The sequence below is a fragment of the Betta splendens genome, chromosome 11, assembly GCF_900634795.4.
Source record: "Betta splendens chromosome 11, fBetSpl5.4, whole genome shotgun sequence".
In the NCBI taxonomy this organism is placed as follows: domain Eukaryota; kingdom Metazoa; phylum Chordata; class Actinopteri; order Anabantiformes; family Osphronemidae; genus Betta; species Betta splendens.
In genome coordinates, this window is record NC_040891.2 from 5,691,784 (window position 1) to 5,711,325 (window position 19,542).

The following is a 19,542-nucleotide window of genomic DNA, read 5'->3' on the forward strand; positions in this document are numbered from 1 at the left end:
CAACTTCCTCCCCTGCAGTACATGGGTAACGTGGACTCTTGGTGTAAGGCCTGTGGTGAGGTGGACTTGCCCTCTGAGCTACAAGACCTTGAAGATGCCATTCACCATCATCAAGGCCTGTACGAGCACATCACTGCTGCCTACTCTGAGGTAATATCATTACTCTGCAGTACTGCATCATACAAAAACATGTGTGTATGTGCAAAGCAGCATTGGGTTAAAATGTGAAAAAATGCATGTGTGTTAAAATAACCTCAGGTAAGCCAAGATGGCAAAGCCCTGTTGGACAAGCTGCAGCGGCCTTTGACTCCCGGCAGCGCTGATTCCCTGACGGCATCGGCGAATTACTCCAAGGCCGTGCACCACGTCCTGGACATCATCCACGAGGTGCTCCATCACCAGAGACAACTGGAAAACATCTGGCAACACCGCAAAGTGCGGCTGCATCAGCGTCTGCAGTTGTGTGTCTTTCAGCAGGACGTCCAGCAGGTACACACAAATATACTGTGTATAGTTTTTGTTTATGCAAGGATTTAGTCAAGCCACCAGTAATTCTAGGACCAAATGTAAGTGGCAGTTTTTTAAAGTATATCATAAGGGTTAAACGGTAATTTGAAAATAACAGGTTAGCCTGCTGGTTCGCGAAGCTGTACTTTTAATAGAAGGTTAGATCCCAACAGCAACCCTGCTTTCTATCAAAATGTCCTTGAGCAAGTTGTAGAGCCCTTTTTTTCTTAACTCATCAGGCATTTTTGTGGAAAAGAACATTGGACAAATGCCTGAAGGGTGAATGTAAAAGTAAAGTCTTGGAGCAGGGAAGAGGAGCATATCGTAAACACATGGCTGAATATGAAAATGCAAAAAAAAGATGGGAATTCCTAAGTATGTTGACATGGCAACTGTTGCTATGGTAACTGAATTGGGTCATATGTCCACGCAGATGCTGTTCAGTAATGCATCAGCAAACGCTGTCAAAGACAGAATGCAGGGAGAGGAGTGTGAGAAGAAAGGTTCCGTGCGAGGTCTCGCACAATACTGATGCTTATGTTGATCGGCCCTTGTCTCTAACGTGCTTTTAATCATCAGCATCACTTGTGGCTCCGCCGCCGCCTTAGAGCGCCCCCTTGTGGTCGACCACGTCCTAGCGTCTGTCTCTGTGCGCAGGTGCTGGACTGGATAGAAAACCACGGGGAGGCCTTCCTCAGCAAGCACACGGGCGTAGGAAAGTCCCTGCATCGCGCCCGGGCGCTGCAGAAGCGACACGAGGACTTTGAGGAGGTGGCACAGGTAGCTCAGTTTGACTTCTTCCCCTTTCACTCCGATGATCACCGATGGTGGGGTTTTATCATGTGATACATGAGGTAGATAGCTTCTCTATCTTCAGTTCCCCTTATAAAATGCTACATAAGTTATAAATAAGTCTTTGGGAAGTACTTGGAACTACTTGTACAACATTACTACTAATATTCGTGAATTTACTCTGCAGTACTGCAGTAGAACTTATAGTAATTCCATTAGGTATCAGAATATGACAAACTAATAAATTTATAGTGCAGCACTTGTACTTCAACCCTACTCCCTGGGTAATTAAATATGGGGCTAATCTATTAAATATTTGTGCAGGATGTGAGATCTGAATAGCGTTAAACAGAAAATATTAATGACGACCTTTATCACATCATAACGTAGCAATTTATTTCCGTCCTCTCACTTATCCTATTTATCTCTGTCACCCACACTCTGTGTCTATTTCCTCTCACTAGTTATCTGTTCGCAGGTCTGCTATCACCGACTATCAGTGTACATGTCTTGTGCATATCCTGTTTTTCTTTCTCTCTTCACCCTTATGCTGCATCTCTGTGCTGATCTTCAAAACATATTTTAGTCGCGTTGCACCGTCCTCCCTGGGTTGATCCATCTCTGTCTTTGTCCCCGGCCTCGGCATAGAACACATACACCAATGCAGACAAGCTGCTGGAGGCGGCCGAGCAGCTGGCCCAGACGGGAGAGTGCGACCCAGAGGAGATCTACCAGGCCGCCCACCAGCTAGAAGACCGGATCCAAGATTTTGTTCGCCGCGTGGAGCAGCGCAAAGTCCTGCTGGACATGTCTGTCGCCTTCCACACGCACGTCAAAGAGGTGGGCAGGGAGGGTGACGTAACACTGAAGTGGCTGGTGGGCTGTGTGTTTGTGTGGACGAGAGCTTTTACAGCCCACTCTGAGCAAGAGGGAAATAATTAACAGTTATAATGCTCGGCTGTTAGCCAGTTAGTCACAGAGACATTTATTTCTATGATCTCCAAATGGTCGTGCCAGAAGAAGACTGTTTGGGGTCGAGGTTTATCTAATGTTGGTAATTGTGTAAGGGTTACTGTGAGGGTTGTAATATGACCCTTAATGGAAAAAAATGGATCATCGTCCATTTAATTCTATGTCATATTCCATATCACATCTATATGATTTAATTCTATATCATACTAAGAAGCCTCTTCACCTGCCTCCTGTAGCTCTGGACGTGGCTGGAGGAGCTCCAGAAGGAGCTGCTGGACGATGTGTACGCCGAGTCGGTGGAGGCCGTCCAGGATCTGATCAAGCGCTTTGGCCAGCAGCAGCAGACGACGCTGCAGGTCACCGTCAATGTCATCAAGGAGGGAGAGGACCTCATCCAGCAGCTCAGGTACAGATGTTTAGACATACCTGAAATGAAACATGGGCTGAGTGTTTAAAACATGCTTTAATTGAAACCAGTAAGACACATAAAGGTCTCTAATGACGGGTTTGGGTGTAAAACCAATAAAGTTACTCCAAACAGTCACTTGAAAATAGTAGTTAGAAAGAGGAATCAGTAGCTGTGAAAGAAAACCATGAGCCAGCTTGTAGAAATAGAAATGTAATGCTTGCAAAATCCTCTTCTCTCTCTGAATCTTGGTATTGAATCGAGCTTTGGCAGAATATTTTAGACATGCACAGATTCGGAATTAAACTGTGTGTAAACAGTGCAGAGAAATCAATCTGTGCTTCTGAATAACTGCGTCAGTGGAATACTGTCAGTAGCAGCGTGCGTGTTACCAAAGTACAAAAGGACCAAAGGAGCTGGATCCAGCAGGTCCTCATTCTCAAACTATATTTATTCAGAGGATGTTCCAGTCCCTCGTCTTCCTCTTTCTTCATCCGCCCCCTTGTTTCTCTCCATCCCTCGCTCCCTGGTGCATTGGCTCCACAGTGGGTTCTTACATAAGTCTGCTTTTATAAGCCTGTGTCAAATTGTGTGGCAGTCTCCCCAGGAGGCAGTCATAATTTTACCTTTTGCATGTGTGAGCTTGCAAAATAATAAAAAAAAGAGAGAGAGACCCTACCTCATGTGGGCACACGCACAGTCATGAATAAGCAATTTTGCGTTGAAGTGCATTTGTGACGTGGATTAATGGACCTGAAGCCAATCAGAATGTGTCAGACCTCCGCTGCCTTGGCTTACTCATAGTTTGCCTCATGTCTGCGTGTTCGTGCATCGTGAGTGTGTGCATCTGTCAGACTGATAAATCAATCAGTCATCCGTAGACTCTTGGGGGGTATGGTTGGGGTTAGGTCAACGTAGACCTTGTATTAAAATGGACCATCGTGTGGTGCTCACCTGCACAACAATAAGTGAGATTTAATACAAGTCCGTGCTCAGTGGAACTGATTTGCCAATAGAAATCTTGTACAACTAAGGAACACAGACTAACGCCTGAAATAATAATAGCTTTTTTTTTAATGCTGATATTGTGTTAATGTCCTTTAAGCAGATCTTTTTAGATAAATGATAATTAGTGCTATAATAATTTTCGAACATGCTGGTTTGCTAAATTACAGAGGAATAAACTGCTGCAGGCTGTGCAGTTTCAGAGCAGATAGGTGTGTTTGGCTTCGTATTTAACAACATGGCTTTTAAGCTGCAGCCTTGTCTTTGTGCACGACGCTGCTGCTCATCGCTCAACTTTGGGTCTCTGTTCCAGGGACTCGGCCATCTCCAGCAACAAGACGCCACACAACAGCTCCATCAACCACATCGAGAGCGTCCTGCAGCAGCTCGACGAGGCCCAGGCGCAGATGGAGGAGCTCTTCCAGGAGAGGAAGATCAAACTGGAGCTCTTCTTACAGCTCCGCATCTTCGAGAGAGACGCAATTGATGTAAGTATAAATTTTACTGTAAGTTTAAATAAGGGGGTGAATAGCGAGCAAAACCAAATGTATGCACACAATATTAAGCATTATAAATATAAATATTTATAAGCCTTAACATATGAATCTCGCTTTTCTTTATTAGATCATCTCAGACCTGGAGTCGTGGAACGAGGAGCTGACGGGGCAGATGAGTGATTTCGACACCGAGGACCTGACGTTGGCTGAGCAGCGACTGCAGCACCACGCGGACAAAGCCCTGACCATGAACAACCTCACCTTCGACGTCATCCACCAGGGTCAGGAGCTGCTGCAGTACGTCAACGAAGTCCAGGCCTCTGGTGAGCGCAGTGTCCTGTACACAGTCCCATGTCATCCGTCTCCAATCACCTTCATCTGTGTTGCCTCAGAAAGTATTTTCCAGGCAGCAAGTTTGAAAAGAACATCGTCATTGTCAGTGTTCCGTGCATCTGCCCTCTTGTGACAGTGTCGTCAGAACCTATTATCTCGAGTGCTTTAAAGTAGAAGTGAAGAGGTGCCACATCAGTCATCATCCAGCTGAGGGTTGATGCTCATGTTCACTGTTGCTGCCCAGATCGCCGTGTTGGCTACATTAGCTTAATATTGATACTGTGTAGGTGTCGCGGGTCAGATTCGGTCGGTGTTTGTGATGAGAGGCACCCACTCACTAACTATAATAACTCACCTGTGATCTCACATGTTATTAGGTGCTCTCTCTAAAAAGAAAAAAAAAAGAAAAGCAAAGGAATGGTTACATAACAACATGCCTCCAGAGAACTTCTTAGTTAATTTGCTAAACAGTGGTAGATGTACAGTGATTCCCATCAGTCAGGATTTGTCACGTTTCCCAGGTTCCAGTGTTAAATCACTCCCATTACTCAAACAATTCACAAACCTTCCTTTGTATTAGCCCATCCAGACCCAGTTTCATTGCGTGATCTCCCTCTAGGTGTGGAGCTGCTATGCGACCGAGATGTGGACATGGCTACGAGAGTCCAGGACCTCCTGGAGTTCCTCCACGAAAAGCAGCAGGAGCTGGACTTGGCAGCGGAGCAGCATCGCAGGCACCTCGAGCAGTGTGTCCAGCTGAGACACCTGCAGGCTGAAGTGAAACAGGTAGGATGTCTAGTCCTCTGAATACCTGGAGACAGGCGCCACCTGCAGACCACGTGCTGCAACTGCAGTCCACGAGGAGCACTGAGGTTTCTGTAAAAGTACACGTTGGATTGATGACCTTTGACCACAGCTTTCCTCTTTTTCTGCAGGTTCTGGGTTGGATCCGTAACGGCGAGTCGATGCTGAACGCCGGTCTGATCACTGCCAGCTCCCTGCAGGAAGCAGAGCAACTGCAAAGAGAGCACGAACAGTTTCAACACGCCATTGAAGTGAGAGAGTGCTTCCTTTTCAGTTTCTCACACTGTTCTAACAGAAGCTGGATGGTATTTAGTTAAACGCTCATCCACTTGCTCTGCAGAAAACCCACCAGAATGCCCTGCAGGTTCAGCAGAAGGCAGAGGCTCTGCTGCAGGCCAACCACTATGACATGGACCTGATCAGGGACTGTGCAGAGAACGTGGCCTCTCACTGGCAGCAGCTCATGCTGAAGATGGAGGACAGGCTAAAGCTGGTTAATGCCTCTGTGGCCTTCTACAAAACGTCTGAGCAGGTATAAGATTGCATAGATTGTGTGCAGAAAAACACTGTTCAGTTTGTACCTTAGTCAGCAGACTAAACGCCTTTCTGTGGACAGGTGTGCAGTGTGTTGGAGAGTCTGGAGCAGGAATACAAGCGAGAGGAGGACTGGTGCGGAGGAGCCGACAAACTGGGACCCAATTGTGAAACGGACCATGTCACACCTATGATCAGTAAACACCTGGAGCAGAAGGAGGCTTTCCTCAAGGTAACAGACACACACACACACACACACACACACACACACACACACACACACACACACACACACACACACACACACACACACACACACAGTCAAAACGGAATAAAGTGTTGCATTTCCTGCCCCAACTCGGCCTGTGTCCGTGCTTGAACCAGGCTTGCACGCTGGCTAGAAGAAACGCCGATGTCTTCCTCAAGTACATGCACAGAAACAGCGTGAACATGCCCGGCATGCTGAGCCACGTCAAAGCCCCGGAACAGCAGGTTAAAAGTGAGTATCACCAGAATAAGTGTGTGAGGCCGAGTTGGCATTCAGCAGAGATGTTTAACAGGCAATTTAAAGCTGAAAGCAAATGAGCAGTTAGAAAGTTCTATTGTTAAACTAATTACAATATAATCAGATTTTTGTGTAGCAGATTATGTCTTTTGTTGCTCAATCCCTGAATTCTGCGCGGTCTCTGTTTTTGCCTTTGCAGATATCCTCAACGAGCTGCTGCAGAGAGAGAATCGCGTTCTCCACTTTTGGACCATGAGGAAACGGCGGTTGGACCAGTGTCAGCAGTACGTGGTGTTTGAGCGCAGCGCCAAGCAGGTGCGTGAAGCCCGTGTCCTCCAGGAACGACGCCTGGATAGCGACACGCTGGTTCATGGTGATTTGTGTTCAGGCTCTGGAGTGGATTCACGACACCGGGGAATTTTACCTGTCCACACACACGTCCACGGGCTCGAGCATCCACCACACGCAGGAGCTGCTGAAGGAGCACGAGGACTTCCACATCACGGCTAAGGTCGGTGCCACGCACACACACTCGCACAGGCTGGGTTTGCCTGCATGGATGTAATTTAGCTCTCCTCCTCCTTCAGCAAACCAAGGAGCGTGTGAAGCTCCTGATCCAGCTGGCCGACGGCTTCTGCGAGAAAGGCCACAGCCACGCGGCCGACATCAAAAAGTGGGTGACGGCCGTGGACAAACGCTACAGAGACTTCTCCCTGCGCATGGACAAGTACCGCTGCAGCCTGGAGAAAGCCCTCGGCATTTGCTCCGACTCTAATAAGGCAGTGAGTGGTTTGACAGAATGTGCTGAAGCTGGTTTCGTTTCTAACTGCTTTAATAAAAACTTGGTTTTAATGTGGCTCCTTCTGTTTCAGAGTAAAGATCTGCAGCTGGACATCATTCCAGCCACAGCTCCAGGGTCAGAGGTCAAGCTGAGGGACGCTGCCCATGAGCTAAATGAGGAGAAACGCAAGTCGGCCCGGAGAAAGGAGTATGTCGCCGCCAAATTAAAGCATGAACAATATGGAGTGGTGGCAGTGAGATCATTGTGTGGACGAGACTGTAGCAATTCCTGACACTGCTTTGTGTCTGTGTTCAGGTTCATCATGGCAGAGCTCATTCAGACAGAGAAAGCCTACGTGCGGGACCTGCGGGAGTGCATGGATGTGAGTTCAGCTCCACACGCGGTTTGACGCTAGGCTGCAACAGCCACAGCTTTTTAAATGGAATGTAAAAAAACGTATCGGTCAGCATCAAATGATGTACCTCTGCATGCAGACCTACCTGTGGGAGATGACCAGCGGGGTGGAGGAGATTCCTCCCGGAATCCTGAACAAGGAGCACATCATATTTGGAAACATGCAAGACCTCTATGAGTTCCACCACAAGTAAGTAACTTTTAGGCCTTTGTTATTAGTTATTATTCATAAAGATTCTTTCAGTTTCACACATTTGACCTCTTACTCCTTGTTTCATCAGCATCTTTCTTAAAGAGTTGGAGAAATATGAGCAGCTCCCTGAGGACGTTGGGCATTGCTTTGTCACATGGGTATGCGTTACTGACTCAGCAGCTTGTCATTGAGATAAAATGTTGTCCATCTCGTAATGAATCAGTGACATTAAGATGAAAGTTACTGTAAATAAATGACTATTGTTTTTTTTAAAACGAGTGACTATTTCATCTTTTTTCGACATCAAATCACATTCACACATTCTCTCCTCTCCTCTAGGCCGATAAGTTCCAGATGTATGTGAACTATTGTAAGAACAAACCTGACTCCACTCAGCTCATCTTAGAACATGCTGGGAACTACTTTGATGTGAGTGTCGCCTGTGGTCCGTAAAATTAACTTCAGTGGTCATTTCCATCAGATCACACGGACGAGCTTCTGCTTTCTGTCCACTAACAGGAAATTCAACAAAGACACCGACTGGCCAACTCCATCTCTTCTTATCTGATCAAGCCTGTGCAGAGAATCACTAAATATCAGCTTCTGCTCAAGGTAAACCTTCACATCCAATCCCACTGCAGGGCTGTCCTCACTTTGGGTTTCTGAGGTCATGGTTCCCGTGTGTTTGTGTGTTTAGGAGTTGCTGACTTGTTGCGAAGAAGGAAAAGGAGAGATCAAGGACGGCCTGGAGGTGATGCTCAGTGTTCCTAAGAGAGCCAATGATGCCATGCACCTCTCCATGCTGGAAGGTTAGTAACACCCATTCCTTGTTTTCTGTTCCTATCAACATTTTCACTAGTTTTTCATTCTGTTGAATTCTCATGCCAAATCTTCGATTCCTCTAGGTTTTGATGAAAACATAGAGTCCCAGGGTGAGCTCATCCTCCAGGAGTCATTCCAGGTCTGGGACCCAAAGACTCTGATACGCAAGGGTCGTGAACGCCACCTCTTCCTCTTCGAGATGTCTCTTGTCTTCAGTAAGGAGGTCAAGGACTCGAATGGCAGGAGCAAATACATATACAAGAGCAAACTTTTTGTAAGTACATAGTACAAGTACATAGTCCAGCATCAGAGTGACTGAGCCCACTGAGGTTCAGGTGTGTTTGGAAAACACACAGTTGGCTTATGATATATACCATTACTCTTTTCTCTAACCAGACGTCAGAGTTGGGGGTGACGGAGCACGTTGAAGGAGACCCCTGTAAGTTTGCCCTCTGGGTCGGACGCACGCCAACGTCTGACAACAAGATTGTGCTCAAGGTAAACTCTCGCTCCTGTCTTCTGTCTCGCCTGGAGATCTCTGGGTTGGACTGATACAGCAACATTTTACGATCCTTAAACTCTGCAAACATACAGTAGGTCTGTATAATAAATACATAATCAGTAGACATCCATATATGATGATGCTGACAGGTGTAAAGCCTGCGCTGGACCATTGTCTGACAAACTTTATGTTGTATCACTCCGGTCCAGCTCTCTCCCCTACTGTTATTGTCTTGTTTGGGTGCATGTGCAGCTAATGTTGAAGCAGCTTTGTGTCCTGAGCTCCTTCTTCGTTGCTCCCTCTCTCTGTCTCTCTACCTGCCAGGCCTCTGTCCTTCAGTTGGATCCTGCTTTGTCTCATGGCTTATCAAACACCTGTATATCTGGGGCTGTGTTTTCTATGGATGTTTGTATCTCTAATCCTCTGTGTAGGCTGACCTGCTCGCACCACGCTGCTGACATCCCAACGCCCACAGTCTCCCATCCTGGCTCAAAGCCACTTTATGGGACGCGTAGCCATGTATTCATATCAGACTAAATGGGTTTTAATGATTTTAGCTCTAGATAGGAGCAAGAAATGGCTTTAGTGAATTTAGTTCTTTAAGAATTTCTTGTTTTCCTATTCAGAACAGTCAGAGATGGATTAAAGGTTGTGTCAGCTGTTGGAACAGCATGAAGCCAGCACATTAAATTCTAAGCAACTCTATAATACATGTTGACCACCAAACTAACAGAGAAGCAGTTATGTGATATGTGCATTGTAAAGCAAATGATTGTCATTACTAACTATAACTAAACAATATGGCCCCACACACACACACACACACGCACATGCACACACACATAAATACATACACACATACACGTTACAGGTTTAATTGGCTTTTATTGCATCGTCAAGGCAAATTCTGAGTGTTTTACATTTGTCATAATATGCAACTGTTTTGTCAGCATAAATAATGTCGTCTTCTAAAAACCAAACAAGTGAACTTCTCTATTTTATATTTCAAATTCAAAGCTAAGTCAGGGATCCAAACATGGCGCAATGGTGAGTACAAACTATCCCACGGCACAGCCCTCCACTGTTTCTCACAAGTCTGAAACACAAACTCTTTGCTCATATATAACTGGCACTCAGGAAACATGTAGGTGGGAAATGGGTCATAGGAACAACATTGTACTTGAAAATATGTCACATATATAAAAAGTTAATAAAAAAAAACAACAAATTTATCTGAACAATGGTGATGAAAAGAGGTCACTTCAGACTTGGGCGAAATGCACAGAGTGAAACAAGAATGCCAAAGGATGTAGACTTCATGAAGACTCTAATTTCTCGAACGCCCTCATCGTCAACACCAACAGGCATCCAGCATTGAGAACAAACAGGACTGGATCAAGCACATCAGGGAGGTGATCCAGGAGCGCACCATCCATCTAAGAGGGGCACTCAAGGAGCCCATTCATATCCCAAAGCCAAGTACAACCAAGCACCACAAAGGAAGAAGGTAAACACATGACCCGTACAGTCAATGAGAACAAAAGCGTTTGATCAGATCAGTCACATGTCCTCTGTTCACGTGTGTCTGATAGGGATGGAGAAGATCTGGACAGTCAGGGTGAAGGCAGCAGCCAACCAGATACCATCTCACTTGCATCCCGCACTTCACAGAACACCCTGGACAGCGATAAGGTGAGGCCCCCAAAACAGCGCCGCCGCACACGTCCCAGTCTGCACAGTGAGTCTCACGAGCGATGGTCTGTTCTCCCTCAGCTCTCTGGCGGCTGTGAGCTGACCGTGGTCATACACGACTTCCTGGCCAGCAACAGCAACGAGCTGACGGTGCGCCGCGGTCAGACGGTGGAGGTGCTGGAGCGGTGTCACGACAAGCCGGACTGGTGCCTGGTCAGGACCACGGACCGCTCGCCGGCCCAGGAGGGCCTGGTGCCCTGCGCCATGCTCTGCATCGCTCACTCCAGGTCCTCCATGGAGATGGAAGGCATCTTCAACCACAAAGGTACAAAGAAAACGAAATGTTAGTAGACGCCGCCGTGTAGCAGATGCTGAAGCAGAGCATTGGTGTTGTTCCCAGACACGCTGTCAGTCAGTCTGTGTGGCAATGACTCCATCATGCCAGGATCCTCTGCTACGCTCCAGCCCGGACACGGCATCGGCTCCCACACGTCACCGGGACCTAAGAGACCAGGTACGAACACCTGTGCCACATTCTTTATTGTGTCTCCCACAAATCCTTATTTATTTTTGTATGTATAAGTGTTAAATCTTCATCTAGCACATCAACAGCGCCCGCTTTCCTTTTCTAGGCAACACTCTGCGGAAGTGGCTCACCAGCCCAGTGCGTCGGCTGAGCAGCGGCAAGGCAGACGGCCATGTGAAGAAGCTGGCGCACAAGCACAAGAAGAGCCGTGAGGTGAGGAAGAGTGGGGAAATGACAATGGGCTCCCAGAAAGATTCAGATGACAGTGCTGCCACACCTCAGGATGAGACTGTGGAGGAGGTGGGTGAAGACGCCTCTGTGCGCGCCGACGCCGCTGCGGCGCACTCGCGCTAACGTCCGCCTCCGCTGTCCGTGTGCGTGTGCGTTGCAGAGGGTCCGCAACGAGGGCCTGTCCAGCGGCACGCTGTCCAAGTCCAGCTCCTCGGGCATGCAGAGCTGCGGGGAGGAGGAGGGCGAGGAGGGCGCCGACTCGGTGCCCCTGCCCCCGCCCATGGCCATCCAGCAGCACAGCCTGCTGCAGCCGGACTCGCAGGACGACAAGGTGAGGGGAGGGGGGGAGGAAGGAAAAGGCAGATAGTGATGATGAGATGAAGCAGAGGAGGAACATAATGGGAGAATCAGGAATGAGACCTACCCTCCAACTATCTATGAATATGTGATATTTGCAAAAATGGCTTATTATAAAGAGAGTCACTTGTGATCACTGACGGCAAGAACCGCTCTCAGCTTAAAGACAAGCGGAACAGCCGCTTTACTATTTAAGCCTGGTTTCCCACTTTGCCCAAGCAAGGACACAGGTTGTTTGAACACTTGATCTTTACATATTCTCCCGTCTCTCTCCTGAAGCAGAACGCCTGCTCTCTGACTCAAGCGGCGAACCCTCTGACACTAATTTCTGTTTCTCTTTTGTTTGTTTTGTTTCCTGGTCGTATCGTTTGCTGTTTGCCATGCTGTAGCATTATCTTGATTTATGTCCTGTCTTTGCTTTGTCTCAGTTTCCATACCTCTCCATCTGAAATGACCCGTTCTTTCCCCTCTGTCTCTTCCCTCGATCGGTTCTTCAATTCTCTCTTTTCCCCTATTTTTCAGCTCTAAATGCTACTTTCTTAAGCCCATTTTCTTCGGTTTATACAACTGTTTCTAGATGAGTAAAAGCTTGCAGATTTTTAGACTTTTTCCTTCTTTTCCATAGAAAAAAAATTGTAGAATTCCTGATTTTCTTTATCGCAGGAGCTTCTTCTTTTCAGTGTTTCTAGTTTGACCTGTTTTGACTTTTGCTGTTTCTTCAACACACATTACTGAAGTGCTGCGTCACCCGGTAGATGAGCAGACATGAAGCACAAGTGTAGATAAGGAGAGGAAGCATTGAGCTCCTGCTCTGAGTGTGGGACAGTGGCTGCCTCACTCATTCTGTATGGCCTTCAGATGTTAATGCATGTTCACCCATAGTTTTTTAACCTTGGCTGGACGTGAGGTTGGTGAGTGAAATAACCAATCAGCAAAAATAGTCATTAGAGTCAGTAAAGGGTCGCGATCAGCTGAGAAGACGCCGCCTTCGGCAATAACCATAATGGAAGGTGAAAATTCCCCCCCCCCCCCCCCCCCCAATCTTCCCTCATCCCCGGAACCGTCACTACCCCCCTCCTTCACCCGCCCCCGCCCGCTCCCCCTCATCCCCCTTTTACCCTCTGTGCGTTAACCTCATTACCCATGCGAGTAATTGGCATCTCTAAACGCTGGCGAGGCCAGAAGGGCACACAGCCTCACCCAGAAAACCCAATTGGGGAAAGTCTTGAAGCACAGCACAGCAAGGGTGAGAGTCTCTGAACTGTACTGTATATGCTGACATACCTACATATGCCTCTTTCATTCTCCTCTCTTCTCTCGAAGGCTGTCCCTCATCACCCGAGAAAGCAGTGCAACCCATTCAAACATCACTTCATTTCACTACTTCTTCATTTTATTCGCCCCACCTTCAGCCTCACGTTTCTACTTTTTCCACTGATAGTTTCACATACTTTTCCTTTTCATTTTCTTTTTTTTTTTACCTTCAACACCGGAGTTTCACTAGTGGAAGTGTCATATGAGATCTGCTTGGATTACAGCATTGTACATTTAACCAACATTTTCATAATAATTCATCGCTCCCACAAATAACTAAAGTAACTTTCGCTTATAATGAGACTAATATAGAAAGTAGCTACTAACAAAAAGATTAAGCATAAACAAATCTGAACTTTTGAACTTAAATTAGCATTAGAACGTTTTTTATGGTCAATCTATGAACTTTTACTATGATATTATAATATAGACTATATAATATAGCCTTATATCTGTGGTTCATTGAACCTCCACTGTAATTAATAGATATGTTACACAACACTTAAATGAAGTCTGTGCCTTTCATCAACTGCAGGGTATACATTTAACCAAATATCAGAGTTGGGCTTAACAGGCTGGTGTGTTTCGTAGATGATGAGATTCCTACTCTTGGTCTCTCCATCCTCTCACCTGTTCTTTTCTGTGCAGACCTCTTCTCGTCTGTCAGTCCGTCCGTCCAGTTCCGAGACGCCCAGTGCCGCGGAGTTGGTGAGCGCCATCGAGGAGCTTGTCAAAAGCAAAATGGTAGGATGAACACGTGAAAGGAAAAAACCAGAGAGACGGCGCAGTCGGCACAATCCAAACAGTCAACCTTAGGGGGTATTTAGACTGTCCTCTTTACTCTGTGTGCAGGCTCTGGAGGACAGGCCGAGCTCTCTGTCAGTAGAACAGGGAGACAGCAGCTCTCCCTCCTTCAACCCATCTGATAACTCCCTCCTCTCCTCCTCCTCTCCCATGGAAGAGCCGGATGAACGCAGGACCAGCATCCTCAAGAAAAGACAGTATGAGCATGACTTTATGGTATTTATATACATTGAGGGGTTTTCCACCTACTTGGCAACTCAGGGATCTTTTATTCTGTGTTCAAGTTACATTTTGATGGAACTGGTGGAGACTGAGAGAGATTATGTTCGAGACCTTGGCCTGGTGGTGGAGGTGAGTAGACAGACTTACAGGTCACATTAGCTCTATATTACTAGAGCTAGTAGGAACATGAGCACAGTTACTGACTCTGCTTTTATCTTAAGGGCTACATGAGCCGGATGAAGGAGGAAGGCGTCCCAGATGATATGAAGGGGAAGGACAAAATTGTGTTTGGCAACATCCATCAGATCTACGACTGGCACAAAGAGTGGGTGACGTGTCGAGAATGCAGAGTTGTCGTTCATATTAACCTTTGGCCTGCTGTAGCTGACCTCCCTCTCTTCCCTGTGTTGTCCAGCTACTTCCTCTTTGAGTTGGAGAAATGTTTGGAGGACCCAGACAAACTGGGGCCGCTGTTTCTCAAGCAGGTTGGTCAGCACCCGACGTCCAGCCTCTGCCCTTAATGCTGGTGTGCAGTTGACCATGTCTAAATGTGTGTGTGTGTTCTCCTTGTATTCAGGAACGGAGGCTGAACATGTATGTAGTGTACTGTCAAAATAAGCCCAAGTCCGAGCACATCGTCTCAGAGTATATTGATACCTACTTTGAGGTAAGGACCAGTGTTCAGATGCATTACGCAGCTCACTCAGCCTTCTCTATAAGAACAGCATCAAGATAACTGATGTCTGACTCAATTTAGGATCTGAAGCAGCGGCTGGGACACAGGCTGCAGATCACGGACCTGCTCATTAAGCCAGTCCAGAGGATCATGAAGTACCAGCTCCTGCTAAAGGTTGGCCTGCTGCCGTTGAGGAGAAGCTCCAGAGCTCCATTCATTATCTTCTTACTTCTAGTTTTATTAAATCTTTGCTTGTTCTGTGCGTTCACCCGAATGCTGTTTGTTTCTGTTTAGGACTTCCTGAAACACTCTAAAAAGGCCGGGCAGGAGTCTGTGGAGCTAGAGGTAAGTTGCTGTATGAGCAGCGGCTCTTCAGTGCTTAGAAAGCAGCCAGTTGTGTTTAGAAACATTTTTGCACGTTTGTGACTTGCAGAAAGCAGTGGAGCTCATGTGCATAGTGCCAAAAAGGTGCAACGACATGATGAATGTTGGCCGGCTTCAGGGATTTGATGTAAGAACACGACATTGAATACTAATAACACAAAGGGAACATAGTTCCATCCACTTGTCCTGATATATCCTGTTCATCTCCTTTTCCAGGGAAAGATTGTGGCTCAGGGGCGCCTTCTACTGCAGGATACCTTCATGGTGTCCGACCCAGAGGGTGGGCTGCTTAACCGGATGAAGGAGAGACGGGTCTTCCTATTTGAGCAGCTAGTCATCTTTAGCGAACCCCTCGACAAGAAGAAAGGTTTCTCCCTCCCCGGCTTCCTCTACAAAAACAGCATCAAGGTACCAGTCATAAGAGGGGCACTGGCAGTTAAACAGCCTGCAGCTCCCTCTGGTGGACAATGTCTGTCTCTGGAAACCAACGCAAAGTGAGAGAATACAACTTTAGAAACTGATGCAATCTGGCCCTTTTGAACTCTTTAGGTAAGCTGTTTGGGTCTGGAGGAGAATGTGGAAGGTGACCCCTGTAAGTTCAGTCTCACGTCTCGCTCCACCAACGGCTCCGTGGAGTCCTTCGTGCTTCATTCCTCCCACCCAGGGGTACGAGAGGTCTGGACGCTTCAGATCAGCCAGATACTTGAAAGCCAACGCAACTTCCTCAACGGTACGCTCAGACATGCCCTCAGGGGACATGCTTTATGTGAGGCAGCATTTCCTACATGTTTGCCGTTGTTTTTTTTTTCTCTTGTGCCTCACCACAGCTCTGACCTCACCAATAGAGTATCAGAAGAACCATGTAGGGGCGAGCAGTGGGTCGTGTGTGCGCAGCATGGGAGTTCCAGGTGGAGGCAGTAATGGGTCCAGTGGACCCTCCGCAGTTGGAAGTGGCAGTCCCCAGGGCAGCTCCATCCCTTCAGGACCCCAGAGTGGCTCCCGTCGACCCTCCAGGATACCACAGCCCTCCCGCCTCCCCCAGCCCCTGCGCCACCATCCTGGGGCTGACCCCGACGGCCCCAACAAGTTATCAGGTATGGAGCAGCAACACTAGGAAGATTGATTTTATTTGTGGTACAATGAAAGATGTGACTGAGGTGTGAGTTTTGCTCACTTTGGATCCAGGTTCTTCCCCTCGTCCCGTCCCTCCTCCCATGCTTCCTCCAGCAGCAAGCCCACAGGGCAAACGTCCTATCCAGATCCAGGAGGACCAAGCCCAGACTCTCAGTTCTGTAGCCTCTATTCCCCGTGCCATGGTTGGGCCTCTGCCCTCAACACCCACATCCAAATCACGGCCAGGAGCCGTGTCCCCCATGGCTTCCCCCATGGCCACTCCCGCCTATGGCAAAGACATCCTCCCCCCTCCCCCTCCCAGCCCCGGACAGAAGTCCGGATCTGGATTCTGGAGCTCCATGCCGGGCTCCCCAGCCGGCCGGCCGGGCTCGTTCACCTTTCCTGGGGAGGCGGGAGAGAGTCCGGTCCGTCAGAATTCAAACCAGATCCAGACTGGCTCTGGATCTGGGAGCCAATCCCACAGACACTCCACACACAGCAAGGAGGCAGACCGCATGAGCACATGCTCATCAACCAGTGAGCAATCCATCCAGTCCACCCAGAGTAATGGGGTAAGGCGCCTACCTGCTTCCTGCAGTGCTGCTCCAACTAACAAAGAGGCAGGGGAGGCCTGATATGTCCTGTCTGCCTGCTGTCTCCTGTCCTGCTGCAGCCAGTGCTACTAATCTGTCCCCTACTATACATCTCTGACAACCTTCACTGCTCTTAGGAATCATCTTCTCTAGCTTCACAGAAAGGTTTCAACTGTCGACAGTGGTTTCAGATTCCAAAGCCCTTTAGTGGATCTACCTCAACTCTTCAGTGTTCCCTTTCAAGACTCGCTCTAGATTTCTCAATCCTACTGTAACAAAGCTTATACTAACACCTGACCTTGTCTGGCCGTCCTCCACCTCTTCCTCTCTCCATGACGTGTTACTCAAAACAGTTTTCTCCACAACTAACCTCCAGCGTTTGTGGTTTGTCTACAAACGTGCTGAACAGAGATTCTTTCAGTCTAACGCCAACTCGTCATCTGTTTCTTGCCTTTTTTCCCCCAAGATGAATAAGTCCGTTTTTGTCCTTATTGCTCTTCTGTCTTCTCTCTTACAAAGACTGTTTTCTGTGGACAGTCGACTGTGTTCAGTGTTACTTTTATCTTTTTGATGTTGCTGCCTCTTTTTGTCAGTTTCCAACTACATGCAGTTGATTTATAGTTGTATGTTGTTATTGCTTCCAAATGTTACACAAACTTAAATTAAACATAATGTGTGCGTTTGTACCTCTTTCCCCATGTGTTCCTTTCTGTGCTGCAGAGTGAAAGTAGCAGCAGCAGTAGCGTATCCACCATGTTGGTGACCCAGGACTACGTGGCTGTGAAGGAGGATGAGATCAGTGTTATGCAGGGCGAGGTGGTCCAGATCTTGGCCAGCAACCAGCAGAACATGTTCCTGGTATTCAGGGCAGCTACGGAGCAGGGCCCCGCCGCCGAGGGCTGGATCCCCGGATTCGTGCTGGGGCACACCTCGGCCGTCGTCCCCGATGGCCCCGAGGGATCCGTTAAGTAAGAAGCCTGAAGCAGAGCATCAAATATTTTTAGAGGACGGTAGTTAACTGCAGATACTGTAATAACAAACATTAGCATAGCAAAGTCTGTATAACCGTATCGCCCTGCATTTCCGTCCTCCCAGTAGGAAATCGTCATCCTGGCACACATCCCTTCGCATCCGTAAGAAGTCTGAAAAGAAGGAGAAGGAGGCAAAGAAAGAGACCAAGCTGGAAAACGGTTACAGGAAGTCCAGAGAAGTGCTGGCCAATAAGGTTTCTGTAAAGGTGAGCGTCAGTGCATGTCTAGACTGGGTGGTGCTGCTCTTCAAGCCTGCTTCCACCCTTTTCTAATCCTGTATGTTTTCTTTTGTTCTAGCTTCTAAACCCAAACTACATCTATGATGGTAAGTTGGAACTGAGCAGCATGTGGGCTATATGACGACAAAAGTGAAAAACCTCCAACATCCAACCGAATCTTGTCTTTCCCTTCAGTTTCTCCAGAGTTTCTCGTACCGCTGAGTGACGTAACGTGTGACAACGGGGAGAGCGTCACCCTGAGGTGTAAGGTGTGTGGCCGCCCCCGGGCCACCGTCGCCTGGAAAGGGCCCGACCAGCGCGTCCTCACCAACAACGGCCGCTTTAGCACCACCTACAGGTAAGAACCTGCCCTCCACCGGCGCCCGTGGGCCTCGGTGGGTGACAGCGGGCCGTGAACGTGCGGGTGTTTTCCAGTGACACGGGTGAAGCCACGCTGCGGATCATCGGCGCGGCCTCTGAGGACGACGGCGTCTACACGTGCGTCGCCACCAACGAGCTCGGCAGCGCGGCGGCGTCGGCGAGCCTCAGGGTGCTGGGTGAGACACACAGACGCAGGTCCTGAGACGCTGTGATGGGCCGATGCTGGTGCTAAGTGTGAACCTTCCTTTCACTCAGCTGTGTCCACTGACGGGAACAGAGTGAGCTGGAAGGACAACTTTGAGTCTCACTACAATGAAGTGGTGGAGTTGGGAAGGTAACGCTCACGCCAGTGTGGAAGCGGCCGGGCTGTTTCATTGTTTCATGACCAACCTGCCGCCTCGCTTCTCACCAGGGGCCGATTCTCTGTTGTCAAGCGCTGCGACCACCGGAGCACGAAGCGCTCCGTGGCGGTGAAACAGGTGAACAAGAAGCTGATGAGGAGGGACCGGGTGACGCAGGAGCTCAACCTGCTCCAGAGGCTCCAGCACCCCCACATAGTCGGCCTGGTGGACACGTACGAAACCCCCAGCAGCTACGTCCTGGTCCTGGAGATGTGAGTGCAAAACCACACTTGAACTCAATTGAATGCGCAGCTCCCGAGCCTTGACACGTCCACCCCCCCCCCCTCCCCGTTCTGTGACTCAGGGCGGATCAGGGTCGTCTGCTGGACTACATCGTGAGCTGGGGGAATCTCACCGAGGACAAAGTGGCCGGCTACCTGCGGGACGTCTTAGAAGCTTTACACTACCTTCACAACTGCAGGGTGGTGCATCTGGACGTGAAAGTAGGTGCAGCTCTTAACTGGGGAGACGTTTAATTAGTGTCCATTTGGGTTTGGAGATGGAATAGTGCCGTTTTGCTCAAACTATGACA

General features: G+C 48.3%; 1 protein-coding gene across 4 annotated transcripts in view; it reads left to right on the top strand.

Annotated features, from left to right (window-relative positions):
• The window catches only part of trioa (trio Rho guanine nucleotide exchange factor a), a 50,634-nt gene that overhangs the window by 26,886 nt on the left and 4,206 nt on the right, over nucleotides 1-19,542 (top strand). Inside the window, exons 11-62 of one of the 4 annotated variants that reach the window (XM_029166725.3) lie at nucleotides 19-150; nucleotides 259-489; nucleotides 1,165-1,287; nucleotides 1,948-2,139; nucleotides 2,508-2,677; nucleotides 3,996-4,170; nucleotides 4,307-4,502; nucleotides 5,132-5,298; nucleotides 5,448-5,567; nucleotides 5,657-5,848; nucleotides 5,933-6,082; nucleotides 6,235-6,349; nucleotides 6,555-6,670; nucleotides 6,744-6,866; nucleotides 6,943-7,137; nucleotides 7,228-7,343; nucleotides 7,452-7,518; nucleotides 7,631-7,740; nucleotides 7,832-7,901; nucleotides 8,083-8,172; nucleotides 8,263-8,355; nucleotides 8,441-8,552; nucleotides 8,649-8,839; nucleotides 8,962-9,063; nucleotides 10,085-10,114; nucleotides 10,432-10,574; nucleotides 10,660-10,759; nucleotides 10,841-11,084; nucleotides 11,160-11,273; nucleotides 11,392-11,585; nucleotides 11,677-11,847; nucleotides 13,836-13,931; nucleotides 14,040-14,188; nucleotides 14,276-14,342; nucleotides 14,435-14,538; nucleotides 14,629-14,698; nucleotides 14,791-14,880; nucleotides 14,971-15,063; nucleotides 15,184-15,234; nucleotides 15,323-15,400; nucleotides 15,490-15,681; nucleotides 15,823-16,003; nucleotides 16,101-16,367; nucleotides 16,459-16,958; nucleotides 17,700-17,947; nucleotides 18,075-18,216; nucleotides 18,308-18,335; nucleotides 18,424-18,586; nucleotides 18,664-18,785; nucleotides 18,865-18,943; nucleotides 19,022-19,222; nucleotides 19,315-19,453. In XM_029166725.3, coding sequence (XP_029022558.1) covers nucleotides 19-150; nucleotides 259-489; nucleotides 1,165-1,287; nucleotides 1,948-2,139; nucleotides 2,508-2,677; nucleotides 3,996-4,170; nucleotides 4,307-4,502; nucleotides 5,132-5,298; nucleotides 5,448-5,567; nucleotides 5,657-5,848; nucleotides 5,933-6,082; nucleotides 6,235-6,349; nucleotides 6,555-6,670; nucleotides 6,744-6,866; nucleotides 6,943-7,137; nucleotides 7,228-7,343; nucleotides 7,452-7,518; nucleotides 7,631-7,740; nucleotides 7,832-7,901; nucleotides 8,083-8,172; nucleotides 8,263-8,355; nucleotides 8,441-8,552; nucleotides 8,649-8,839; nucleotides 8,962-9,063; nucleotides 10,085-10,114; nucleotides 10,432-10,574; nucleotides 10,660-10,759; nucleotides 10,841-11,084; nucleotides 11,160-11,273; nucleotides 11,392-11,585; nucleotides 11,677-11,847; nucleotides 13,836-13,931; nucleotides 14,040-14,188; nucleotides 14,276-14,342; nucleotides 14,435-14,538; nucleotides 14,629-14,698; nucleotides 14,791-14,880; nucleotides 14,971-15,063; nucleotides 15,184-15,234; nucleotides 15,323-15,400; nucleotides 15,490-15,681; nucleotides 15,823-16,003; nucleotides 16,101-16,367; nucleotides 16,459-16,958; nucleotides 17,700-17,947; nucleotides 18,075-18,216; nucleotides 18,308-18,335; nucleotides 18,424-18,586; nucleotides 18,664-18,785; nucleotides 18,865-18,943; nucleotides 19,022-19,222; nucleotides 19,315-19,453 — 7,404 coding nt within the window. The remainder of the gene's footprint in view (nucleotides 1-18; nucleotides 151-258; nucleotides 490-1,164; nucleotides 1,288-1,947; nucleotides 2,140-2,507; nucleotides 2,678-3,995; nucleotides 4,171-4,306; nucleotides 4,503-5,131; nucleotides 5,299-5,447; nucleotides 5,568-5,656; nucleotides 5,849-5,932; nucleotides 6,083-6,234; nucleotides 6,350-6,554; nucleotides 6,671-6,743; nucleotides 6,867-6,942; nucleotides 7,138-7,227; nucleotides 7,344-7,451; nucleotides 7,519-7,630; nucleotides 7,741-7,831; nucleotides 7,902-8,082; nucleotides 8,173-8,262; nucleotides 8,356-8,440; nucleotides 8,553-8,648; nucleotides 8,840-8,961; nucleotides 9,064-10,084; nucleotides 10,115-10,431; nucleotides 10,575-10,659; nucleotides 10,760-10,840; nucleotides 11,085-11,159; nucleotides 11,274-11,391; nucleotides 11,586-11,676; nucleotides 11,848-13,835; nucleotides 13,932-14,039; nucleotides 14,189-14,275; nucleotides 14,343-14,434; nucleotides 14,539-14,628; nucleotides 14,699-14,790; nucleotides 14,881-14,970; nucleotides 15,064-15,183; nucleotides 15,235-15,322; nucleotides 15,401-15,489; nucleotides 15,682-15,822; nucleotides 16,004-16,100; nucleotides 16,368-16,458; nucleotides 16,959-17,699; nucleotides 17,948-18,074; nucleotides 18,217-18,307; nucleotides 18,336-18,423; nucleotides 18,587-18,663; nucleotides 18,786-18,864; nucleotides 18,944-19,021; nucleotides 19,223-19,314; nucleotides 19,454-19,542) is intronic. The other 3 variants (XM_055512991.1, XM_055512993.1, XM_055512992.1) reach the window with 3 other exon arrangements.